The sequence below is a fragment of the Tachypleus tridentatus genome, unplaced genomic scaffold (genome assembly GCF_004210375.1).
Source record: "Tachypleus tridentatus isolate NWPU-2018 unplaced genomic scaffold, ASM421037v1 Hic_cluster_2, whole genome shotgun sequence".
NCBI lineage: Eukaryota > Metazoa > Arthropoda > Merostomata > Xiphosura > Limulidae > Tachypleus > Tachypleus tridentatus.
The window spans coordinates 51,269,425-51,284,436 of record NW_027467782.1 but is presented as its reverse complement, the minus strand read 5'-3'; the positions used below and the strand labels follow the sequence as shown (position 1 = coordinate 51,284,436).

At 33.8% G+C, this 15,012-nt stretch overlaps 1 protein-coding gene across 1 annotated transcript in view; it reads right to left on the bottom strand.

The window, feature by feature from the left end:
• Window positions 1-15,012, bottom strand: part of LOC143243043 (dipeptidyl peptidase 9-like) — a 46,165-nt gene that overhangs the window by 5,562 nt on the left and 25,591 nt on the right. The window contains exons 10-16 of the mRNA XM_076486677.1: window positions 14,940-15,010; window positions 13,607-13,677; window positions 12,525-12,606; window positions 9,615-9,741; window positions 7,448-7,628; window positions 6,681-6,792; window positions 2,532-2,634 (exon numbers count right to left, since the gene is read on the bottom strand). Of these exons, the coding sequence (XP_076342792.1) occupies window positions 2,532-2,634; window positions 6,681-6,792; window positions 7,448-7,628; window positions 9,615-9,741; window positions 12,525-12,606; window positions 13,607-13,677; window positions 14,940-15,010 (747 nt within the window). The remainder of the gene's footprint in view (window positions 1-2,531; window positions 2,635-6,680; window positions 6,793-7,447; window positions 7,629-9,614; window positions 9,742-12,524; window positions 12,607-13,606; window positions 13,678-14,939; window positions 15,011-15,012) is intronic.

Sequence of the window (15,012 nt, the reverse complement as noted above, 5' to 3'; positions counted from 1 at the left end):
CAATACAACGAAGCACTGGGTTTCTCTACAGCTTACAGTTCAAACAATACAATGAAGCACTGGGTTTCTCTACAGCTTACAGTTCAAACAATACAATGAAGCCTTGAATCCAGGACCAACATGGCCCAGTATCCAGAGAAACTGGATAAAAATAGATGTTAAAGATAAATAGGACAGTCAGTTTTGAATATCAGCAAGAACAGGGTGTGAACCAATGTGAAGCAATTCCAGTGCCAGTAGAGAACTAAGTGAGTCAGTATAAATAGTGCAGTTTGAGTACTGCTTAGCGTCTATGTGATCCAGGGCAAGAGAAATGGTGTACAGTTCAGCAGTGAACACAGAGAGCATTCCGCACGCAACCACTGAACCATAACAAACCATGGCAGAGCCCACACAGTCACCTGATTTCAAACCATCTGTGTAAATAGGAGTGAAAGGATGGTTTGAAAGATGTTCAGCAAATAACACACAGTATTTGCAATCGGGAGTGTCTACTTTCCTCAGATGACTTAAAGATAGGCCACATGTGGGGCCTGTAAGAAGCCATGGTGGGATGAGCTGACCAGTGGATAGAGCAATGTTATCCAAGGACAGACCCAATTCATCCAATTGCACCTGGATATAAAGGCCAAAAGGAGCAATGACAGATCATCTGTTCTGAAAAAGTATGGCCCACCAAGGAAAGAAAACAGAACCCCAGGTGGGATGCTTTGGTCAGGTTTGAAGTTTTGAAGCATATAGTAAAGACAGTTGCAAATGGCAGAGGTGCAGAGAATGTTCATGAGCATCTATGCCTAAGCTCTGAACTGGGGAAATGCAGAAAGCCCCAGTGCTGAGCCGAAGTCCTTGATAATAAGTTGGGTCCAGCATCTTTCAAGGCCGAGGTCTTGGCAGCGCCACAGACCATTGATCCATAGTCGAGTTTCAATCGAATAAGAGCACGATATATCTTTAGAGCAGAACATCAATCCACTCCCCAAGTGGTGAAAGAGAGGACACAAAAGATGTTCAGACCTCTTGTACATTTGACCTGTAACTGCTTGATGTGTGGTATAAAGGTTACCTTATGGTGAAAGATAAGGCCCAAGAACTTTATCTTAGGGACCACATGAAGCACAAATTCACCAATAAGGAGTTCAGGATCAGGGTGAATACCCCCTCATTGGCAGTAAAAGTGCATACAAACAGTTTTAGAGAGAGAGAACTTGAAGCCATTTGCTGTGGTCCACTTCAGTAAATGACTGAGAGCAGTCTGTAGCTGCCACTCAATATAACTCATATTCGGCAACTGACATGAAATGTGAAAGTTGTCAACATAGAGTCTGTTTGTAACAGTGAGAGTTGTTCTTTAATCTTTAGACTGAAAAGTGTGACACTCAAAACAGCCCTGAGGGACTCCAAGTTCCTGTAGAAAAGAACAGGAAAGTGTCCAACCCACATAAACTACAAGTCTCCTGTCCATTTAAAAACTTTTAAAAAATGGGCAAATGGCCACATAACCGATATATATGGAGGTCTCACAAAATGCCATACCTACATGTTGTATCATGAGCCTTCTCAATGTCACACAATATTGATACAGGATGTTGTTGTTTCAAAAAGGCTTCTCTGACTGACATTTCAAGTAGAATCAGATGGTCAATGGTGGAGCACTGTCATCAGAACCCACGCCAGGTGTGTGAAAGGACGTTGTTAGACACCAAACAAGACAAGCATTACCATCCTCTCTAAGGTCTTTGAAAGACAGCTTGTCAAAGCAAATGTGGTTTGACTAGTTACATCTGCCACTGTACAACAATAGCTAAGAACTATTGTGACTGGAGAGTCAATAAATATGATAATATATTATGTACCAGTTGACCTATTCCTTTAACAGTGCCACACAAAAGATACCACAAAGCTGGCATGTGGCTATTCAAATAATACAAGTTATTTATCCAACCATAAAAAGGAAAGCACAAAATTGTGTTAAATGTGAAGAATTAACAACACAAAACATTGTGTTGTTGGGTGTACAGATATTAGAAAACTAAAGGAAACAAAAGTTGCATTAACTTAAATTGTTTTTAGTCAATAAAACAACATAATAATGAGAGATACATTCTCATGGACCATGATTGGTCCATTGTTCTTTTATAAAAAAACGTAACTAAATTCAGCTGTTTAGTAACTGCTTTCGTCAACCACTTCCACCTCATGGACAAAGGGCTCTTTCAAGACATTAAAGAAATGATCCACTATACATGCATTATCTCAAACTGGTTTAAAAAACATTACTTCATCACTTATTTTTACCCAAAGTTATCATTTGATATGAATAACAATATAAGTACTATCTGCTATCATCAACACATTCTTAAGCTGCATCCATACTACTCAAAAACAGTACAACAATCAAGCTTCCCTCCAGCATTTCATAGAGTCCATGTCACACCGAGTTATTACGATAGTAAAAACATAATATTATCTCTTATCAGATTAGAGTTTTAATAAAGAAACTGTACCTGAGTTTGTTAATAATGTTATCTTACCATAAGACCAGCCATGTACAGCTACCCTGTTTATGTCGATGTAACCAGTATTCTCCGCTAACCACTGAAGAACCTCAACTTGGTCTGCTACCTCCACTGTGCCCTGAAAATCAAAAAAGTAACACGTTCTTACACATTAAACACACAATGATATCTATAAACAGGACATTACTACATCTGCTAATAATTATATCTTCACTTTATAGCTGTCAACAAGTTTATAAACATGCAACATATAAAACATTTTCAATACAGAATGAATTTATTGTAATTTGAAAAACAGAAAATTATAATAATTTTCAACCTTTAAATTACTATGCCATCAGTACCAACATGTTCAGATTTCTGAATTAACCTCCACATTCCCATGTCATCAGTAGCAACATGTTCAGATTTGTGAATTAACCTCCACATTCCCATGTCATCAGTACCAACATGCTTGGATTTGTGAATTAACCTCCACATTCCCATGTCATCAGTAGCAACATGTTCGGATTTCTGAATTAACCTCCACATTCCCATGTCATCAGTAGCAACATTTTCAGATTTCTGAATTAACCTCCACATTCCCATGTCATCAGTACCAACATGTTTGGATTTCTGAATTAACCTCCACATTCCCATGTCATCAGTCCAACATGTTTGGATTTCTGAATTAACCTCCACATTCCCATGTCATCAGAAGCAACATGTTCGGATTTCTGAATTAACCTCCACATTCCCATGTCATCAGAAGCAACATTTTTGGATTTCTGAATTAACCTCCACATTCCCATGTCATCAGAAGCAACATTTTTGGATTTCTGAATTAACCTCCACATTCCCATGTCATCAGTAGCAACACGTTCGGATTTGTGAATTAACCTCCACATTCCCATGTCATCAGTAGCAACATGTTCGGATTTGTGAATTAACCTCCACATTCCCATGCCATCAGTAGCAACATGTTCAGATTTGTGAATTAACCTCCACATTCCCATGTCATCAGTAGCAACATGTTTGGATTTCTGAATTAACCTCCACATTCCCATGCCATCAGTAGCAACATGTTCAGATTTGTGAATTAACCTCCACATTCCCATATCATCAGTAGCAACATGTTTGGATTTCTGAATTAACCTCCACATTCCCATGTCATCAGAAGCAACATTTTCGAATTTCTGAATTAACCTCCACATTCCCATGTCATCAGTACCAACATTTTCGGATTTCTGAATTAACCTCCACATTCCCATGTCATCAGTAGCAACATGTTCAAATTTGAGAATTAACCTCCACATTCCCATGTCATCAGTACCAACATGCTTGGATTTGTGAATTAACCTCCACATTCCCATATCATCAGTAGCAACATGTTTGGATTTCTGAATTAACCTCCACATTCCCATGTCATCAGAAGCAACATTTTCGGATTTCTGAATTAACCTCCACATTCCCATGTCATCAGTACCAACATTTTCGGATTTCTGAATTAACCTCCACATTCCCATGTCATCAGTAGCAACATGTTCAAATTTGAGAATTAACCTCCACATTCCCATGTCATCAGTACCAACATGCTTGGATTTGTGAATTAACCTCCACATTCCCATGTCATCAGTAGCAACATGTTCAGATTTGTGAATTAACCTCCACATTCCCATGTCATCAGAAGCAACATGTTCGGATTTCTGAATTAACCTCCACATTCCCATGTCATCAGTAGCAACATTTTCAGATTTCTGAATTAACCTCCACATTCCCATGTCATCAGTACCAACATGTTTGGATTTCTGAATTAACCTCCACATTCCCATGTCATCAGTAGCAACATGTTCAAATTTGAGAATTAACCTCCACATTCCCATGTCATCAGTACCAACATTTTCGGATTTCTGAATTAACCTCCACATTCCCATGTCATCAGTAGCAACATGTTCAAATTTGAGAATTAACCTCCACATTCCCATGTCATCAGTAGCAACATGTTCAAATTTGAGAATTAACCTCCACATTCCCATGTCATCAGTACCAACATGTTTGGATTTCTGAATTAACCTCCACATTCCCATATCATCAGTAGCAACATGTTTGGATTTCTGAATTAACCTCCACATTCCCATGTCATCAGAAGCAACATTTTCGGATTTCTGAATTAACCTCCACATTCCCATGTCATCAGTACCAACATTTTCGGATTTCTGAATTAACCTCCACATTCCCATGTCATCAGTAGCAACATGTTCAAATTTGAGAATTAACCTCCACATTCCCATGTCATCAGTACCAACATGTTTGGATTTCTGAATTAACCTCCACATTCCCATGTCATCAGAAGCAACATGTTCGGATTTCTGAATTAACCTCCACATTCCCATGTCATCAGTAGCAACGTGTTCAAATTTGTGAATTAACCTTCAGATTGCCATGTTTACATGTTATTTATAAATTATCCACACTTTTCACATAATTTAATACTTTAAATGACAGCTACCTTCTGCACACTGCTGATCCACCAGAAACAAAACAACAAATATTTAAATTCACCCATTCTACAAGATCTACAAATTATGTATTGTTAGCTACATCAAATGTACTACAATCAACTACTAGTTCTACAAAATATGTACTGTTAGCTACATCAAATGTACTACAATCCACTACTAGTTCTACAAAATATGTACTGTTAGCTACATCAAATGTACTACAATCAACTACTAGTTCTACAAAATATAACACTATGTATTATTGGCTACATCAAATGTACTACAATCAACTACTAGTTCTACAAAATATGTACTGTTAGCTACATCAAATGTACTACAATCAACTACTAGTTCTACAAAATATGTACTGTTAGCTACATCAAATGTACTACAATCCACTACTAGTTCTACAAAATATGTACTGTTAGCTACATCAAATGTACTACAATCCACTACTAGTTCTACAAAATATGTACTGTTAGCTACATCAAATGTACTACAATCAACTACTAGTTCTACAAAATATGTACTGTTAGCTACATCAAATGTACTACAATCAACTACTAGTTCTACAAAATATGTACTATGTATTATTGGCTACATCAAATGTACTACAATCAACTACTAGTTCTACAAAATATAACACTATGTATTATTGGCTACATCAAATGTACTACAATCCACTACTAGTTCTACAAAATATGTACTGTTAGCTACATCAAATGTACTACAATCAACTACTAGTTCTACAAAATATGTACTGTTAGCTACATCAAATGTACTACAATCCACTACTAGTTCTACAAAATATGTACTGTTAGCTACATCAAATGTACTACAATCCACTACTAGTTCTACAAAATATGTACTGTTAGCTACATCAAATGTACTACAATCCACTACTAGTTCTACAAAATATGTACTGTTAGCTACATCAAATGTACTACAATCAACTACTAGTTCTACAAAATATGTACCATGTATTATTGGCTACATCAAATGTACTACAATCCACTACTAGTTCTACAAAATATGTACTGTTAGCTACATCAAATGTACTACAATCAACTACTAGTTCTACAAAATATAACACTATGTATTATTGGCTACATCAAATGTACTACAATCAAGTACTAGTTCGACAAAATATAATATGTGAAACTTATTTTGTGCTAGTTAGAATCTATGCACTATGAATTAATTACTGTTAATAGTGGGGGTCACCAACTGATGCAGTTACCATTAGATGTTTGAACATTATATTTAGTTATCTCTGACCTTTAACAGATATACATATTTTAGTTCTAATGTATTTAGATCAGAAGTTCACATTAAATTATGTTATAAAAATATTGACTTCTCTGGTTTATTTTCTAAGTTATTTCCACAAACGTAACACAGTTTTTAAATGTTAGTGAAACTCGTTTATAGGATAACAGAACACACTTTGTGTCCACATGTATAAAATTATTCAAAGATAGAGAAAATGATCCTTTGTGCAAACTCTCTCTGTTAACCTAAATATGATGTAAGAAGGTTGAAACATTGTTCTCTATTTTAATACCCACACCAGCCATTCTGAAATACATTTTCACTTCCAGTGGGTTTCACAAAAACAATACTTATTACAGGTAGTAAATTCACATTTTGGTTTGATTACTGGACTATGAGTGATGATACATACCATTTTACCCTTAATATGACTTTCAAATGCTACTCCACGATGTCTGGATCCTCTGCAATCCACTGCTACAACAACATAACCTTCAGCTGCTAGTACATGTTGTCGTAAATGTCTGTAAATTTAAACAAATGGATGCTGTTCTTAATTGTGTCAGGATATAACAAAGTTTTATAATACACCCAGCACTATTTAAACACAGTTGTAACTAATTTGTTTTTATGTCACAACAAGGAAACTTCATATTGGTGGAAGTTCATCACTTCCTAGTTAAATCAGTTTTGAATATTGACGAACTACTATTACAAATATCATAATAATTACAAGCTCAAAATGAATTATTATGTTCTCACTTACTTTATAAGAATGGTAGTGAACAAGGGAGTATCACAGGTTTTGAAAGGAATTTACCTTTTTCTAAATAAACCAATTTCAACTTTCTGTGACAGTTACACATTACTCTAGAACACAGGTGGAATGCTTTAATACAACTCAAAATTTGTCTTCCTCAACCACATGATGGAAAACTAGTTGTCCCTACTTGTAGCTAAGTTTCAGAACACAAGTTACATTCTGTGTTATTTACTTTGTATCACAGCATTATAACTTTATAACTGAATTCACTCCCATCTGAGGAAATACTAATTGGTACAACATACATAATTATGTCCCATAAGATACAAGTTTTTATATAAAGAAATATTGTTATACCAAGTGTTTGTAAATATTGTTATACAAAATGTTTGTAAAATAACCAAATGTCACGTTACCTCATTCCTTTAAATGTGTTCGTTACTAGCTGGACTTCAGGACCACCATAGATAATAAGAATTGTTGGATATTTCCTTCCAGTTACCATGTGAAGAGGTTTGAAGATCATTCCATAAACAACTTCTCCACACTGAAGCTGGTGAGTGAAGAGTTTTGGTGGAGGGTATTCTGGATCCATGGCTAAAGTTGACCAAAGTTGGTTCTTTATAAAACTATGTTATGTGTCCATGAGTTCTGATTAAAGGGTCACTAATACCATATGAGTCATGCAGGTAATATAAACAAACAACTATCACTGAGACAATTAATTCAACAAACTGTTACCATAGTTTTGTAGCATTTCACACACTTTTTACAATGAAAGTTGTCACAACTGAACATACAACAGCAAAGAACAATTTAAATACATCCTAACAATTTAAGTTATGTATAACATGATACATGAAGATATAGTTTTATGTGTTACGTGTATTACATTTTACGGAAAAAAACTGGCACGTTTTCAGTAAACATTACAATTACTTTATGAGTAGAAAATCAAATTTTAATTTAAAACTTTACAGAAAATTTGTCAATAAATACATGAAGTTAGAGCATTGACTTTTCCAAGTGCAAAGTGACTTTTGTGTTGAGATGAAAAATACTTTCCTTCATCTGAAAAATTTTCATTTTCATTTCTATTATCTCTAAAACCTCCTACACAAACATCAAACTTTCAGAAGAAATTGTATATCTTATGTTGATTAATTTGACCACCATCATAACAACTATATAGAATTAAACAAATCAAAATCACCCTTTCATCTTTCTGTCATGACTGCAAATTGCAATAAAAAGAATACAATTGTTTACTCTAGATTACATCTCATAAGAGTATACATCTATTAAAACTTCACTTTACTGTTTCATGGAACTGTGTCTAACTAATAATCATGCCATGTAACTTGTAAATCAATCAGTGAACAAGCAGCTTCTGTGACTATTGCACATTATTTAATGCACTGGTTGCATGCACAAATATCTTGTGAGGAATTGTTTTTCATAATCTTAACCTATATAACTGAACAGGTTTCTAATTTTTACATGTATATTAATATAAACTAAAATCATTGAACCACATAAGTTATCCAAAATGTAACCTAATGGTTGAGAGTTATAACAACACTATACATTAAAACAGTCCAGTGGTGTTGGAATCATATGGTCTACTTACAAGGTGTAATACAAATTAGAACAATCCTGTGGTGTTGAACCATATGGTTTACTTACAAGGTGTAATACAAATTAAAACAATCCTGTGGTGTTGAACCATATGGTTTACTTACAAGGTGTAATACAAATTAAAACAGTCCAGTGGTGTTGAATCATATGGTCTACTTACAAGGTGTAATATGAATTAAAACAATCCTGTGGTGTTGAACCATATGGTCTACTTACAAGGTGTAATATGAATTAAAACAATCCTGTGGTGTTGAACCATATGGTCTACTTACAAGGTGTAATATGAATTAAAACAATCCTGTGGTGTTGAACCATATGGTTTAATTACAAGGTGTAATATGAATTAAAACAATCCTGTGGTGTTGAACATATGTATAAATATTGCTTGAGTAACATACTGGTTGAGATTTATAACAACACTAAATATAAATCAATACCTTAGTTACACACATGTAACCTAATGGTTGAGAGTTGTAAGAACACTAAATATAAATCACTAAATTACTTACACACCTGTAACCTAATGGTTGAGAGTTATAAAACTAAATATAAATCAATACATTACTTACACACATGTAACCTAATGGTTGAGAGTTATAACAACACTAAATATAAATCAATACATTACTTACACACATGTAACCTAATGGTTGAGAGTTATAACACTAAATATAAATCAATACATTACTTACACACATGTAACCTAATGGTTGAGAGTTATAACAACACTAAATATAAATCAATACATTACTTACACACCTGTAACCTAATGGTTGAGAGTTATAACACTAAATATAAATCAATACATTGCTCACATGCCTGTAACCTAATGGTTGAGAGTTATAACACTATATATAAATCAAAACCATACTCACACATATGTTCCAAGATGTAACCTAATGGTTGAGAGTTATAACACTATATATAAATCAAAACCATACTTACACATATGTTCCAAGATGTAACCTAATGGTCTTGTTGACAGTTCTTGAGAGTTGTGTAGTATTTGATAAACTAATCCAAATGGGACCTGTGTTATATTACTTTGTATACTAACAAACATAGAGCAATCCTGTAAAGACACAAAAGAAACTTTCAAAGTTACACAACTAACAACTTTACGCTCAAGGAAACAAATTATTTATAAGAGACACTAAAAAATATTTGTAAACCTTAGCCTTACATTAATCAAACAGATAAAACAAGTAAACTAATTTGTCTTGGATTTATAATCCTCGTACGCCATTATAATAAATGAAACTTACAAATATTTAATATTTAATTATAAATGTATTACTCCTTGAATTGTGTTGAGAGTTAATGAACTATAATAAGTGCCATCACCAGATGGCACCATCAAAATACATGTAACAAAAGGTCTTTATTTAAAGAATATACACAATAAAAGTTATAAATATATTATCAACAGTAACTAACCAATTAACTATAACTTATAATACATGGACCTGAATTTAAACTGAAAGTTATATGACATAACTAAACACATAAACCTTCCATCAACATAGTAACATAGCACGTCACTTTCACTAGATATCTCCAGTTTTTTACATAACTTAACACATAAACCCTTCCATCAACACAGTAGCATAGCACGTCACTTTTACTAGATGTCTCCAGTTTGTTACATAACTAAACACAAACCTTCCATCAACATAGTAACATAGCACGTCACTTTCACTAGATATCTCCAGTTTTTTACATAACTAAACACATAAACCCTTCCATCAACACAGTAGCATAGAACGTCACTTTCACTAGATGTCTCCAGTTTTTATGTAACTAAACACACAAACCCTTCCATCATCACAGTAACATAGCACGACACTTTCACTAAATGTCTCCAGTTTTTACGTAACAAAACACACAACCCTTCCATCAACATAGTAACATAGCACGCACTTTCACTAGATGTCTCCAGTTTTTAACAAAACTAAACACAAACACACAAACCCTTCCATCAACATAGTAACATATCACGTCACTTTCACTAAATGTCTCCAGTTTTTAACATAACTAAACACACAAACCCTTCCATCAACATAGTAACATAGCACATCACTTTCACTAAATGTCTCCAGTTTTTACATAACTAAACACACAAACCCTTCCATCAACACAGTAACATAGCACCTCACTTTCACTAGATGTCTCCAGTTTTTACATAACTAAACACACAAACCCTTCCATCAACATAGTAACATAGCACGTCACTTTCACTAAATGTATCCAGTTTTTTACATAACTAAACACATAAACCCTTCCATCAACACAGTAGCATAGCATGTCACTTTCACTAGATGTCTCCAGTTTTTACATAACAAAACACACAACCCTTTCATCAACATAGTAACATAGCACGCACTTTCACTAGATGTCTCCAGTTTTTAACATAACTAAACACAAACACACAAACCCTTCCATCAACATAGTAACATAGCACGTCACTTTCACTAAATGTCTCCAGTTTTTTACATAACTAAACACACAAACCTTCCGTCAACATAGTAACATAAGCACGTCACTTTCACTAGATGTCTCCAGTTTTTTACATAACTAAACACATAAACCCTTCCATCAAAACTGTAACATAGCATGTCACTTTCACTAGATGTCTCCAGTTTTTACATACCGTATTTTCGGGTTAATAAGCCGAGGCCAATTTTAAGCTCTGAAAATGAGGGTTTTTGCTTATTACCGCCCAATAAGCCGAAGCCAATGTTAAGAAGTGACAGGTTTCTTCAAAATGATTTCTTAGTCTCGTTTCAGCGTCAGCATGCATGTTGTGTGTGATCATTGGCGTTCTGTAGTAAAGCAGAGCGTGTCGTACTGAGACAGAGATTGAATCAATATGTCATTCGTTATTGGCTCCACTCACTGTAATTAGGTAACCAATGAAATTCCAGAAACAACGTTTCACTGTAGTCTTAACGTGCTTTGCTGATGGGACAAAATTACCGCCTATGGTAATTTTCAAAAGAAAAACATTTCCTAAGAAAAAGACATTTCCGAAAGGAGTGATCGGCCAATAAGCCAACCCCCAAAAATCAGGTCCAAAATTTAGAGCCAGAAATTCGGCTTATTAGGCGGAAAATACGGTAACTAAACACACAAACCCTTTCATCAACATAGTAACATAGCATGTCATTTTAACTAAATATCTCCAGTTTTTTACATAACTAAACACACAAACCCTTCCATCAACATAGTAACATAGCATGTCATTTTAACTAAATATCTCCAGTTTTTAACATAACTAAACACACAAACCCTTCCATCAACATAGTAACATAACATGTCATTTTAACTAAATATCTCCAGTTTTAACATAACTAAACACACAAACCCTTCCATCAACATAGTAACATAACATGTCATTTTAACTAAATATCTCCAGTTTTTAACATAACTAAACACACAAACCCTTCCATCAACATAGTAACATAACATGTCATTTTAACTAAATATCTCCAGTTTTTAACATAACTAAACACACAAACCCTTCCATCAACATAGTAACATAACATGTCATTTTAACTAAATATCTCCAGTTTTTAACATAACTAAACACACAAACCCTTCCATCAACATAGTAACATAGCACATCACTTTAACTAAATATCTCCAGTTTTTAACATAACTAAACACACAAACCCTTCCATCAACATAGTAACATAGCATGTCATTTTAACTAAATATCTCCAGTTTTTAACATAACTAAACACACAAACCCTTCCTTCAATATTTTAAGGTAACACATTACACTCATTAAAACTCTGTTTCCTTCAAGACTGAAATGATTTTTGAATTAAAAACATAAACATAACACTTGTTTACCCTATCCATTGCTACATTGTGAGAGAATCCAGGTGTTGTTAACCGAATTACATCCTTCGGGTGTTTCATTGACACAACGTACCTACGATATTATAAAACCATTAGAACATTTTAACTGCTATAAACACTAAGTTAAAACCTCACTAAAAATAATCCAAAAAAATTAATTTCTGCATTTGTTTGCCAACAGTACATTAAATCTAGAACACTTCATAATTTAAGTCAAACAGTGAAACCTTCTTCAGTCTCATTGCTAGTACCGTGTGTGATCACCTCTATCATTTTCACATACATATAACTAGTGTTATCTTAAATTCAACTAGCTCTTTCAGTGTTCTCAGATTTTGGTGACATCTGTGTTTTCAGTTAAAGTACATGTAGAAGTCTTCTTTCTTATGTTCTTCTCACATATCCTATTATTTTTATATTATCAATTATATGAAGTTCTTCCCCAGAATAATGGACTATGTCAGATAAATCAGTACTAACTTGTTAATCTATTATATTGAATTATAACCTTTGTTGGTTGTTTTATTTCTTCAGTGTATTGCAGTCCAAATTCACAACAGATGTTCCTAATAGTGTTTCTCTCTAGTGAGTGGCTTGCTGTGTACTAACTGTGATCATATTGTGAATTCTCATCTGTGTTTTCTCTTAAACAGAGAAATGTGACTGTATGACTGTCTTTTTATTTTGATGTTAATGTTATTCAATCCCTGAATGTTCCAAGTATCCATTGTTAAAGACAGTCATAGTAATGTCCTTTCTTCCTTCTCTGTATAGGTCACAAACCATGACAGTTATTGAAATACAATAACCATAAACTTACTGTGAAGACAGTAAAACATTGACAACAAAGGTCTACAACAAACAAAGTGCACTTGAAATGGTTTTTCTTACTGAAAATCAGTTTACTATGATTACATTTCCAGTTTTCTGTAATAGATCATTGCAATTACTAACCTTAAAAAATATATCTGCATACATCACAGTAAAATGTAGTAAATACAAAGAGTTACTGAGTCAACAATAAATTAGAAGAATCATTATGAACAGTAAAAAACATTTAAACCATAACTTACAAGTGCCTTTCTAAAGGTGTATCTTTTAATCCAATAAAGTAGACTAGTTCATTTTCTTCATCAACCCACACCTGTAAATAATACCAGTATGGATCCATCAAGTAATATATTACGTTTATTAAACAACTTGGAAGTAACACAAAATTCAAATATCAAAGTTTTGTATTCACAATAAAACAATATTATACAATTCAGAAACAATCAAAACTCCTGCACTACCTTATATTAAGGTATACCCTATAAAGTCTAAACCAAATCCTCCAGTAAACTTTGCCTTACATTCAGGAAAAATGAAAAATACTGAAATATACAGGGTGTGTTTGGAAAGTCACTGTGCACTTATATATTTATTTATTAACAGACAAAACTGCACAATGACTTTCAAACACCTTGTAGAAGAGTATACTACATAATTCTGAATATCTAAATCAGTAACTTTAAAGTCATGGTGGAACAGTATGTATCAGAACTACATTTACACATTGTCTGGTATTTGGATACTCAGGTGTCATCAAAATTTGTTAAGTTTTGGAAAAGAACTACAGCAGCCATTTCTGACTTATTCATGTACCCAAGTCATTCGATCAAGAAACCAGGGATATCTGTTGCACTTAACAGTAGTACAAATAAAAGAATGTGAGCCATCAGGTCTGTTCAGGAAAAGATGCATTAGGACCTCCAGGAATAAACCTTGCAAACCCCAACCATGGTGAGCAAAGTATCTATCGGTCTTGTAACAAACAGGTGAAAATCTGTAATTAAAAATATCAGTGGAAAAAGTCATCCATCCACCTGTCACAGGCAACAATGTGAAACACATTCAAGAAAGATCTCCAGCTGAAAACATAAACCAACAACATATGGGTTCACCATAATGACTTCCATCCATATTTCACATTTAACCATCTGATACCTTAAACAGCCAAAGAATGAATCAGGTGTTCATTCCATTACATATAAAAACATACTGATTAAATAACATGATACAATGACTATGGGTCTCTGTGTGATTTGACTATCAAAATGGGTGTTGTTAAACTATTATCCTCATACTCTGGATAGCTTATGGAAAGAATTGAAAAGCTAACGAAAAAGCACAATTATCAGACAAAGCATCATACAGTAAGACATCAAATAAATTAATATAATTGACTAAACCCCATGATTTGAATTATATTATCAACAAACAAGTCTTTTCTTTCACTTAACCTTTATTGACCAGTAAACTTTTCTTGTCCCAGTCTAATAAGTCTTTATATAAATCATACTGACAATTTCCATGCTTTTCAAGTATCATCCAACTTTTAATAGTGAAGTTTATAATAAAACATACATCTTTCTCTGAAACTTCCCAATCACCATCTGTCAGAGCTATCTTCTTCAACATCCTAGATGATACCTGTGCT